Below are 12,708 nucleotides of genomic sequence, written 5' to 3' on the forward strand. Positions count from 1 at the left end.
AAATCATGCTGCTATATACATCAGAGTGCGTATATCTTTTCAAATTAGTGTTTTCATCTTCTTTTGGTAAATGCCCAGTAGTGCAATTACTGGATCATACGGTTTTCCTGTTTTTCATTTTTTGAGGAACCTCCATACTGTTTTCCACAGTGACTGCACCAGTTTGCATTCCCACCAGCAGGGCAGGGAGCGGTCCCTTTTCTCCACATCATTGTCAACACTTCTTTTCTTTTCTTTTTGACAAAATACTAGCCTGACTGGTGTGAGAGGTGATTATCTCATTATGGTTTTGATTTGCATTTCCCTGAGGATTACTGATGTGTCTTTTCATGTGCCTGCTGGCCGTCCTTGTGTCTCCCTGGCTAAAATGTCTGTTCAGGTCCTCTGTGTATTTTTAAATCAGATTATTTGGTTTTTAGGTGTTGAGTTGTAGAAGTTCTTTATATACTGGATATTAACCCCTTATCGGATATATGATTTGCAAGTATCTTCTCCCATTTGGTGAGTTGTCTTTTTCTTTTGTTGATGGTTTCCTTCGCTGTGCAAAGGCTTTTTATTTCAGTATAGTCCCAGTAGTTTATTTTTGCTTTTGTCTCCCTTGCCTGAAGAGACAGATCCATAAATATGTTGCTCAGGCTGATGTCCAAAAAATGACTGCCTGTGTTTTCTTTTTATTTTCCCTCAAGTTTTTATTTAAATTCCAGTTAGTTAACATACAGTATAATAATAGTTTCAGATGTACAATATAGTGATTCATTGTTTCCATGCAACACCCAATGCTCATGCCTCTGTTTCTTTTATGAGTTTTATGGTTTTAGGTCTCACATCTAGGCCTTTAATCTATTTTGAGTTTATTTTTGTGTGTGGTGTAAGAAAGTGGTCCAGTTCCATTCTTTTGCATGTGGCTGTCTAGTTTTCCCAGCACCATTTATTGAAAAGACTAACCGCCCCCCCGCTCCATGCATATGCTTGCCTCCTTTGTCTTAGATTAATTGACCATATAATCATGGGTTTATTTCTTTGCCCTCTCTCCTATTCTGTTGATCCTTGTATCTGTTTTTGAGCCAGTACCATACTGTTTGGATTACTAAAGCTTTGGAGAAGTATATGTTGAAATCTGGGATTATGATACCTCCTTCTTTCTTTTTTTTTTTAATTTTTTTTTTTAACGTTTATTTATTTTTGAGACAGAGCATGAATGGGGGAGGGTCAGAGAGAGAGGGAGACACAGAATCGGAAGCAGGCTCCAGGCTCTGAGCTGTCAGCACAGACCCCGACGCGGGGCTCGAACTCACGGACTGTGAGATCATGACCTGAGCCGAAGTCGGACGCTTAACCGACCAAGCCACCCAGGCGCCCCATACCTCCTTCTTTCTTAAGATTGATTGGCTTTTCAAAGTCTTTTGTGGTTCCATACACATTTTATGATTATTTGTTCTAGTTTTGTGAAAAATACTATTGGTATTTTGATAGGGATTGCACTGAATCTCTAGATTGCTCTGAGGAGGATGGACACTTTAACAATATTAATTCTTCCAGTCTGTGAACATGAAATATCTTTTTATTTGTTTGTGTCATCTTTAATTTCTTTTATCAGTGTCTTACAGTTTTCAGAGTTTAGGTCTTTCACATCTTGGTAGAGTTTATTCCTACCAAGGTGTTTTATTCTTTTTGGTGCAATTGTAATTGGAATTGTTTTCTTAATTCTTCTTTCTGCTACTTCAGTTTTGGTATATAGAAACACAACAGATAGATTTTTGTATATTAATTTTGTATCCTACAACTTTATTGAATTTATTTATCTCTTCTAATAGTCTTTGTGTGTGTGTGGTATCTTTAGGGTTTTCTATATATAGTATCATGTCATCTGCAAATAGTGACAGTTTTACTTCTTCCCTTTTAATTTGTATGCCTTTTATTTCTTTTTCTTGTCTTATTGCTGTGGCCAGGACTTCAGTACTATTTTGAATAAACGTGGTGAGAGTGGACATCTTTTCTTGTTCTTGATCATAGAAGAAAAGCTCTCAGTTTTTCACCATTGAGTATGATGTTAGCTGTGGGTTTTTCATATATGGCTTTTATTGTATTGAGGTATATTCCCTCTAAATCCACTTTGTTGGGAGTTTTTATCATGAATGGATGTTGTATTTTGTCACATGCTTTTTCTGTGTCTATCGAGATGATCATATGGTTTTTATCCTTTCTGTTTTTAATGTGATATATCACATTGATTTGCAAATATTGAATCACTCCTGTATCTCTGGAATAAATCCCACCTGATTGTAGTGAATGATACTTCTAATTATTGTGAATTTAGCTTGCTGATATTTTGCTGAGGATTTTTGCATCTGTGTTCATCAGAGATATTGGCCTGTAGCTTTCTTTTTTTGTGGTGTCTTTCTCTGGTTTTGGTATTAGGGTAATGCTGGTCTGCTAGAATGAATTTGGAAGTTTTCCTTCCTATTCTTTTTTTTGGAATAGTTTGAGAAGAATAGGTATTAGTTCTTCTTTAATGTTTGGTGCAATTTACCCTTGAAGCCATCTGGTCATTGACTTTTATTTGTTGGGAGGTTTTCTTTTTTTTTTTTTTTTTTTTTTTTTTTTTTTACCAGTTCAATTTTGTTACTAGTAACCGGTCTGTTCAAATTTTCTATTTCTTCCTAATTTCGTTTGGGAAGATTATATGTTTCTAGGACTTTATCCATTTCTTCCAGGTTGTCCAGTTTGTTGGCATATAATTTTTTAATATTCTCTTATAATTCTTTTTATTTCTGTGGTGTCAGTCATTATTTCTCCTCAGAAAGGGTTGGCTTTATTTTACTTATTTTTTAAATGTTTATTTATTTTGAGAGAGAGAGAGAAAGAGAGAGAACATGAGTGAGCGTGAGTGGGGGAGGGGCAGAGAGAGACCGGGAGAGAGAATTCCAGCAGCATTCTGACAGCGCAGAGTCTGACGTGGGGCTCGAACTCATAAACTGTGAGATCGTGACCTGAGCCGAAATCGAGAGTCAGATGCTTCACTGACTGAGCCACCCAGGCAGCCCAGAAAGGGTTCACTTTAGAAGCATTTTGGTAGCATCTGCAATATAAATCTGTCTGTAATGTGAAGTATGTTCACTCGCTATTTTTTCCCTGTATTATTTCTCAGCTCTTATGCTGATTGCTGTGCCGTTCCAAATCTCTTTCTTTGTATCAAATTGTTTCCTAGTTGTAGAAAACACACAGAAAATCCAGACATGTATTTCATTTAAAAAACACCGGGAAGGCTTTCTTGGCCTGGAACCCGGGATGTGTAGTTTTTGACAGGCTGGTGGGGGTTGGGGCTGTTGCAGGCTAGCTTGTATCTCCTTCCTCCGCTGGACCAGCTTGACCTGCCAAACAGGACCCAGCAGAAACTTATGACTGGCAGCATTGTATTCGCTTGTACACAGTTTACACGAAAGGTTGATAAGATCAGCCCGTGAACAACTTTGTCATCATTTTAAATTGGACACATTCCATCCTCCTCCTGCCTTCGCTGTTAGAACAAAACGAAAAAGCCGTAACATTTGAAGTTGTTCACTGCTGCTCTTGTGGGTGGGGTGCTTAGGTCATTTTGTGGGGAGGGGGGTGCCTTTTTGTGCCTGGAGCTGGTGGTAAATGCATGTGGAGTCCCCTACTCAGAAAGCTCCATCTTCCTTTTCACCAAGAAGAAAGTATGTCTATGGAAATAAAAGGAGGTTGTCGTTTTGTGTGAACATCTGAAGATTAAAGCCTGCACTCAGCCTCTTGCTTCCAGTCTCTATCACTCCCTCTGAGAAATCTGAAATGTTTCTTTGTCTCAGGCTTATTTTGTCTGCTTGGGTATCATGGGCACTTTGGCATGATTGCTGGAGGCAGAGGGCAAAACCCAAACTATTTGACAGATGATAATTTGTATCTGAATAGTACATTGCTTTCAGAGGACAAGTCATATCAGTTCTTGATAAAGTTCCTTTCAGCTAACGTCTCAAGGAACAGTGGCTGTTCCTGAGAATGAGGGTAGGGGCTGCTTGTGGAGCGGTGGTGGGACGGCACATCTCTCCTCTCCTGTCCCCAGTTTCCTAGTGCAGGAGCCTTAGTTTGTTTATGCTTTATTTCCTCTTCTCTGAACCCCACCATGTTCCAAGTCGCTAGTCTTGCTGGAGAAGCCGTCAGGCATAATGATGTTCCTACCTGTACAGGGTCGTGATTAGGATTCCATAAGGTGTGGTGGTATATAAGAAAGCACCCAGTACTCATGTTCTTAACCTTTCCTGGTGGTTGCAAATGCTAGAAAGTCTAATGCAAAATTTGGCTCAGGGTTTATAAAAACAAATTTGCTTTATGCTTTAAAATGTGACTACATATCCTGCTTAGTGGAATTGCTTCATGAAATCATTAAATGGCTTTTTCCTCCCTATTCTTTTCGTTCCTTCCTCCGCACCCCAGGTGTTCTTTGACCTAATGAGAGAAATCAGAGCCAAAAAGATGTCAGAGAACAAAGACAAGAACGGCAAGAAAAGCAGCAAGAACAAGAAAAGTTTTAAAGAAAGATGTTGCTTACTGTGAATGCCAAGATGGCGGATGAAGCAATCACCGCTAAGGACATAGGGTGGGCTCGTTAAGGGAAGCGTATAGTCGACTTCTTGGTGTATTCCCTGCTCTCCCAACCTCATTCACGCACACTTCTTTAAATGGGGAAAATATTTGTGAACCAGTGGCTGGCAGAAGAAATAACCCCTTGTCTATGCATCGGAATGGCTACTTTGTCAGGAGGTTTTGGAGTTTCCTTCTCTCTCCCTCTCTCCCTCCCAAAAGTTTAATCACGTGCGTAGTGCTATAGGTAGGAAATAGTCAAGTGTTAATTAAAGAGAAATACACTGTCGTAGCATCTTCTTCCCCACCCCCCTAGTTTTGTAACGTTACCATCTTTTATTTCGGAATAAAAATGTCCTATTTTATTAGGTTTGGGGAGAGGTGGGTAGGATAAGACTCTCCCCAACTCTTATCAGCTTAACAGAAGTATTCAAAAAAATCCATTAAGTTCTAAGGACACTGAAAAATTCAGAGATTTTTTTTGCGTGTGATAAGTTTCTTGGCAATACCCTGCAGATCTGAAGCACCGTGAAAAAATAAAATAAATATGAATCGGGCCAGATGGGTCAGTAACAAGCTCATAAATCCTTCTTAGATACGAAAAATGAAAATCAAATTCTTCATATGTAAAAATTAGCCAATTACAGCCTGTATTGGCTATTTCTCTCCTATAGGATCCTGAATTTTGTGTAGAAGCTTCTTTTTAGCAGATTAAGTGAAGACTCCAGAGTAGTATGCTTTATACATGGCATACTTTTCTTATCAGAGCAAAAAATCTATCTTTGGTTGCATCCTTCCCTAACTGCCAGCCAAGGTGAGACCCCTCCTTCTCCACTGGTAACCGATGTCTGTCCTTCTGGTCGACCTCTCTGCATGCAGAGGTTGAGAAAGCCTCTTCCTTTGTTTCTTTTCAGTATAATGAGTTCTTCTGAAGAATGTGATGAGTTCAAATTGTATCCTCAAATCATGAAGCCAGCGCCAGTGTCAGACATTCTGCTACCTCTCATAGAATTGCTCTGTAATTCTAAATTTAAAATTAGAAGACGTGGGAAAGGATAGGATAAGCCATTGCTCTTTCACCTCTGAGAATTGGCTGCTGTTTCTAATATAATTTTCTTCTGAGACAGCCATAGAGTTGGTTCGAAAAAGGCTCTTATTGATGAGATATGGTAAGCTTTTTTGTATATCAATATTCTAAATTTAGCAACCAGAAAATTTTTCCTCAGGAAAGGAGTACTGTGATGAAAACCCAGTATTCAGCACATTTCCCCCCATTTTTTGGAAGTGACATTTCACATATAGGTGCCAAAAGGGAACTGGGGGTGGGGAGAGTGGGAACCTTTCAAATTTATGGTTATTACGGAAATTGTGGAAATTATGATCTGACTGGGAAGCAATCTTGTATCACCTCCCAAAGAATCATGGGTCTTTTTTAAATAAAAAAAGCAGACAAATACACTTTTTCAGGGCCTCAAGCTTTTTATTTTACCCTTTTGTCATACATGTAAAATGCAAGAATTAAAGAAACTGACAGTAACTCGTTCATTATTGATTATGTTAGGTTTTCTGTGATATCAGACAAACTTTATTTCTATTAATCCTTTGAACTGGACTGTGGGAAATAAAATTTAAATATAAATAGTATTTTAACTTCATCTTTCCTTTGGGAGAGAGGACTACTCTTCTTAAAATTTCCTTCTAATGTGTATTTATTTATTTTGAGAGAGAGAGAGAGCGAGTGAGTGGGAGAGGGGGAGAAGGAGAGAGAGAATCTCAAGCAGGCTCCATGCTGTGAGCACAGAGCCTGACGCGGGGCTCGATCCCATGTGCCGTGAGATCATGACCTGAGCTGAAATCAAGAATCGAATGCTTGACCGACTGAGCCACCCAGGCACCCCTCTTAAAATTTGAAAACTTGAAGGTAATCACACACTTGAGGTTTTTCAAACAACCTTTTTTCTTTTCATCCTGGTTTGCTACCCGTTTGATATCAGTTCTGGTCAGTAGTAGGTAGATTTGGAGTATGTACAAATATATTAAAAGATGGTATGAATTATTTCATGCTATAGAAATTATTCTTGGTAGGTGCTATCAGTATATTTCTAAAATTATATTTAACTGGATAGCAATCAGAAATGCATCTTCTTAAAGAATTTATACATATGAAAATCTTTTCCATAGAAAAATAAGGGGGTGGTGCTATTTAGAAATTGCAAACATAGTTACTTGCTAAATGATCTATATTGTGTCCAGGGCCTACCTTTATCTTCCTAAAATATTCGTTCTAGAACTATTTAAGCACCTACTTGATGTCAGCCTGCATTCTAGGTGCTGGGGTACAGTATTGAACCAGGTAGGCAAGAGCTCTGCTCTCCTGGAGCTTATCTTCCAGTGGGGAAAGAGACAAATAAGTGAAAACATCAGGGGAAGTATTTTGATGAAAATAAAACTGGGTAATATGACAGGAAGTTTCTGGGCTGTAGAGTGGATTTTGACTGCGTGGTCAACAAGCTTCTCCAGGGAAGTGACATTTAAGCTGAGACTGCAGATGTGAAGGAGCAACCATGTGTCAAGCCACTTGGGTGGGTGCAGGGAGCTTCCCAGGCTAGGTAGGGAACCGCAGGTCCAAAGGCCCTAAGGTGTTCGGGAAAAGACCCCAAGGACCATATGGCTGGAGTATAATGACGGTGGGCAGAGTAGTAGAAAAAGATGTAGCAGTTTACGATGACATGAAGTGATGTGGGGGGAAAATACCTAGACACATAATTTGCTACAAGTATCCGATTTTGTCAAATCCAAGGCACCATTAATTGTAAGAAGTCACCGTAATTTATACACCACAAAGGAAAAACCCTGCTAATTAAGTGAACCCATCCTGATTCCAGTGACATAAAAGTGTGGGGAAAACTGCATGTTTTAGATGCGGCCAAGTACAATATGTACGTTTAAGTGACAGCTGAAATACAGAATTCACCTCTGTTGGTCTAGAAGCTACATTATAATGAAATACAATAGAAGCTTGAACTGTAGGTAAGTATTAACCCTGGGAGAGTATACATAGGTAGATACAGTTAATGTTATAGTAGTAAACTTAACTTGGATGTTTTTGTTTTAAAAATTTGTTAAAACTGGGGCGCCTGGGTGGCTCAGTCGGTTAAGCGTCCGACTTCGGCTCAGGTCACGATCTCGCGGTCCGTGAGTTCGAGCCCCGCGTCAGGCTCTGGGCTGATGGCTCAGAGCCTGGAGCCTGTTTCTGATTCTGTGTCTCCCTCTCTCTCTGCCCTTCCCCCGTTCATGCTCTGTCTCTCTCTGTCTCAAAAATAAATAAACGTTAAAAAAAATAAATTAAAAATTTGTTAAAACTAATCAAAATTGTAACTGCATGTGTTTTAAAATTCCGACGGTCTAGAAGTGTCTGGGATGGAAGGTCTCTGGTCCTGCTCTTCCTACTCCTGCCCTGCTCCCTGAAAGTCATAGTCAACCATTTCTGTTCTGAGATCATTCGGTAGGTGCTCCTGAGTTTCTCAATACTGTTCTTACGCCATGATTTCTTGATTTTTCCACCTCAGACGTCCCCAGTGACAGCTTGCTGTGGTAGATGAGAGTGTAGCTCACTGTGTTCCTTACCCCTACCCCATTTTTGACCATAACAGGATGGTTTTAATTCCTCTCTTGGTGACTGTTAACACCATTTATTTATTTACTTATTTATTTATTAAACTTTTTATTTTGTTATTTTTTTATATTTATTCATTTTTGAGAGAGAGAGAGAGGGAGACATAGAGCGCAAGTGGGGGAGGAGCAGAGAGAGAGGGAGACACAGGATCCAAAGCAGGTTCCAGGCTCCGAGCCGTCAGCACAGAGCCCGATGCGGGGCTTGAACTCACGAACGGTGAGATCATGGCCCCGGGCCAAAGTTGGACACTTAACTGCCTGAGCCACCCAGGTGCCCCTAAACTTTTTGTTTAATGTTTTTTATTTTAGAGAGAGAGAACAAGAACGAGCAGGGGAGGGGAAGAAAAAGAGGGGATCAGAGGGTCTGAAGTGGGCTCTGTGCTGACAGCAGAAAGCCCCATACAGGGCTCGAACTCACAAACCATGAGATCATGACCTGAGCCGAAGCTGGACGTTTAACCGACTGAGCCACCCAGGCACCCCTTAAAACTATGTGTAAACTTCTTGTTTGTTATTCATGCAACTCTTGGCTCCCCACTCTGAAAGGTGAGGATGTTAACATTCCTGCCCTTTGTCTCTTGACTCCCTCCTTTCTCTTTCTCTGTGACACCTTTCACCTGTATATTATCAAGGTCGATGACATGAACATTCTATTCTGTGACTGTCACTCAAGCCTCCCTGCTTTATCTGCAGATTAATTTTAAAGGTGGACTACCACTCAACAACAATTAGATTATGAGGCCAACATAACTGACTCACTGCCGAGCTGAGTGCCGTGTGCTAATGGTGTCCCCTTCAGGCGTCGCCGTTCTGGCCACACCCCACCAAGGAGAGCGGCCGGAGCGTCCAGTCACGTGGGCTCTTCCATCAATGGCCTGAGTCACTCCCACTTCAGCTCACTTCCACTGGAGACCGTCTCCTGGGCAGGGTCCCCTCCTTCCTCCCATTTTTCCTGAAGTTTGATTGCTTTTTTGTTGTTGAGAAGATAATGATGTGTCCTCTTTTCCCAAGGCCACTTTCTTTCTGTCGCTTGGGATCTGCTTCCATTCTTTGGAAAACGTCAGAGCTCAACGATCGCCTGATCGTTGGACTCCTGACTTCCTAGGTCTTCTGTGAACTGCCGTGCTGAGATTTGTTTCATTGGGCCGTTGGGTCAGTTCTAGCTTCCTCGGTCTCCCATATCTTCCTTTACTGGTTTTCAGCCTCGTCTTGCTGGAGTACGTTTTTGGAAAGGGTGCACTGGAGGTAAGCTTTCAGAGTCTCTCGGTCCGTCTGAAATACTGTTACCTTTGCCTGCCTTCAGCTGCTGGCTTGGCTTGGCAGGGAATTCTACGTTCAAAATAACTTTCCCTTAGAACTTAGAGGCTTTGCCTCATTGTCTTCAAGCACCTGCCGCTGCCGCTAAGGCTGGTGTTACTCTGCTTGCAACCCCTTGTTACGGGTGCCCGGCTTCCCCTCCGCCCATGGACTCGTAGAGAATCTTCTCTTCATCTGCACTGTCCAGATGACACAGTGGCTGATCTAAATGCGGGTCTTCCCTATTCCTCCGGCCCGGCACTCGGTGGTGCCTTTCAGTGAACAATGACACCTCTTCAGCTCTAGAATAATGCGTTTCTGAATTTGGGGGGCGGATAATTCCTCTCTTCCATTTTCTGTGCTTTCTTTCCAAAACCTCTGCTCTCTGCTTTTGGAGCTCTTAGATTCGTATCTGCGTCGTCTGTTCCTGTATGTTCCAGGTTTATTTTTTCTCGGAACCACCCTCTCCCTCCCTCCCTCCCTCCCTCTCTCTCTCGCTCTCTCTTTCTGTCTCCCCATCTCCTTTCATCACCTGTGATTTGCCAAACACTGTTGGAGGTCCTCAAGATCCAGCAGTGACCAAACATGAAATTCTTTGCTCTCCTGGAGCTTAACACTAGTGGAATCAGCTTTTATTGTCTAACTCATTATTTACGTCTGTGTGTGTGTGAACCACAGCTTTCTTTGTCTCTAATTGTTCCTTTCTCAGAGCAACTGTTGTTGGCCTCCTGGATGCAACAGCATGGCTTTCTGAGCATATTAGATCTTTGGAAAGTTCTGTATCCAGAGTTACCTTTGTTTAATTTTTATGCAGTTTTTCTCTTTATTCTGTTATTTTCTTTAAGCTGTGATTTTCCTCAAACATCTGGTGACCTGGTTGTCCAGCCAGCCCTTTACTTATGAGGGACTGCAGAGACGGGCCAGGAGCTCCGTGTACACGGGCGGGGCCTGTGATGCAGCAGGCTCGACTTGGGGTGAATGTGGGGCACACCAGTCATGGTGCCCCAGGCCCCTAACATCCACAGCAGGGAAGGTGTACTCTGGGGTGGGGGGCAGCTGCCGGGCTGGCCTCCTTGGTTCTCCCCACGTACTCTTTTTCTCTCAAAAGCAGAGCCCCGGGGACAGATGCAGTATTGGCTGCAGGAGCGGGGTGCACTGTTTCCCAGCAGACCTCTGACTAACCTCGCTGTTTCCAGCCCCGCTCCATATCCCGGCTGCTTGGTCTGCAGATTTGGGGTTCCTGCTGGGCAACCCACTCCTCCCCTCCACAGCCCCTTCTTTCCTTCTTTTTTGTCTCCCAGTGCCCTTCTGGAGGGCAGCTTTGTCAAACTCCTGCATCGACTGGTGGCCCTCTCGTTCTCTTGGCTGTTGGACTTTTGCTTGACTAGGACTTGAACAGAGGCGTCAGGAAACAGGAGGGACTGACATTTGAGCTCACTCTTCCATTTTGACCTGCTCCCATTTTCACAAGTACTTACTATGTCCTTTTGTTGCAGACCAGTGTTGAATAGAAGGTAGAGTGAAACCATTGATCTGACCTTCTGCAGAGGTCCTCTTGAACTTGGGGGCCTGTGGCAATCCCTGTTCTATAGTAGTGTGGACTTCGTCATTTGGGGTCGGACCTGGGTCTGGCCAGTTGTCTTCTGCCATCAACTTTATTTTGTTTTTATTTAACAATTGTTTAACATTCGTTTATTTCTGAGAGAGAGGGAGAGACAGAGCATGATGGGGGGAGGGGCACAGAGAGAAGGGTATAGAGTATTCGAAGCAGGCTCCAGGCTCCGAGCTGTCAGCACAGAGCCCGATGTGGGGCTGGAACTCGTGAACCGCGACATCATGACCTGAGCCGAAGTCGGATGCTTCACCGACTGAGCCACCCACGCGCCCGGGGGATGTAAAGATTTTAAAACTAATCTGGGCCCTTGGGTTTATGACTCTCACTATGAAGAAAGATACTTCCTCTAATACCGCTCCCCTCCTCCTGTCTTTGTCTAATTTAAATGCTAGAGCATGTTCGGACATAGTATAGCTAACTATTAATTTCTACTCATTCAGATGCGTGCCACCAAGCTAGATGCTCTCAGTTATACTGATAGAATTGTCAGAAGTATCGCTAGAAGGACTCACGCATGCGTTCCTCATGGTAGAACACAGCTTTTGATTGTGTCTGAGAAACTCCGTAATATGGCCGAGCTGGGGGGTATTATCTCCCCGCCCAGGCCGTGAAGAGAGCTTGTGTGCTCAGCCTTGAGGGGAATGAAGGCCCAGCTGCCACGAGGGCAAAGCTGCTTTTCTGTAGCATCTCATCTCCATGCTCTGACTGAAACATCTTCATTTTTTTTTTTAATGTTTATTTTTGAGAGAGAGAGAGAGACGGAGTGTGAGTCGGGGAGGGGCAGAGAGAGAGGGAGACACAGAATCGGAAGCAGGCTCCAGGCTCTGAGCCGTCAGCCCAGAGCCCGACATGGGGCTCGAACTCACGGACCGTGAGATCGTGACCTGAGCTGAAGTCAGACGCCCAACCAACTGAGCCACCCAGGCGCCCCTATCAACTTTATATTTTACAAACAAGCTTAATTATTTCTGGTAGTTAAACCAAATGCATCTCAAGGTGAGTGTACCACAGGAATCAAAAGGGTACCTTGGTCGCCTTCTTAAGGGCTGTCACCAAATAGCCCCTGTGTATTTTCAGTAGTTACGACTGGAAAAGCTTTCCTACCATCTGATTTACCTGGTGAAAACAAACGTATGGTATCATTCTTTTCAATCTGTGGTAACATATGTAAATGTGGACTGGGACTTACGTTCGTGAGCCCCACGCTGGCTTTGGCGAGAAGGCGCAGGCAAGATGGTTTATCGGCCCGCGAAGCTTCCTCACCTCATCACCACCAGGCACCTAGCTCCGGCCGTGGTTCTCCGCTGGTGGGCCAGGGGCGGGCGGCCAGTGGACTGTGTGACGTGCAGGGGACGGTGTCCTGGCTGTGGAGACTCTGGGCTGTAGCTTCCTAAAGGGCTCTGGTCACCGGCAGCACCTCCCAAGGCAGTCGGCCATCGCTCAGGTCATGCTGTGCGGATCGTGTCGTCTGTTGGGAATAAATTGCGTTTGGGCTGTGTACAGGTGTTGTTGTTGTTGTTGTTGTT

At 43.1% G+C, this 12,708-nt stretch overlaps 1 protein-coding gene across 2 annotated transcripts in view; it reads left to right on the top strand.

Annotated features, from left to right (window-relative positions):
* RALB (RAS like proto-oncogene B) overlaps positions 1–6,054 on the top strand; it is a 44,089-nt gene extending 38,035 nt beyond the window's left edge. For both annotated transcript variants that reach the window (XM_019469379.2, XM_019469378.2), the window contains one exon: positions 4,450–6,054. In XM_019469379.2, the coding sequence (XP_019324924.1) occupies positions 4,450–4,569 (120 nt within the window). In that variant the 3' untranslated portion in view covers positions 4,570–6,054. The remainder of the gene's footprint in view (positions 1–4,449) is intronic.
* The last annotated feature ends 6,654 nt before the right edge of the window (positions 6,055–12,708 follow it).

This window comes from Panthera pardus, unplaced genomic scaffold, assembly GCF_024362965.1.
Source record: "Panthera pardus isolate Hobbes unplaced genomic scaffold, ASM2436296v1 HiC_scaffold_10, whole genome shotgun sequence".
In the NCBI taxonomy this organism is placed as follows: Eukaryota; Metazoa; Chordata; class Mammalia; order Carnivora; family Felidae; genus Panthera; species Panthera pardus.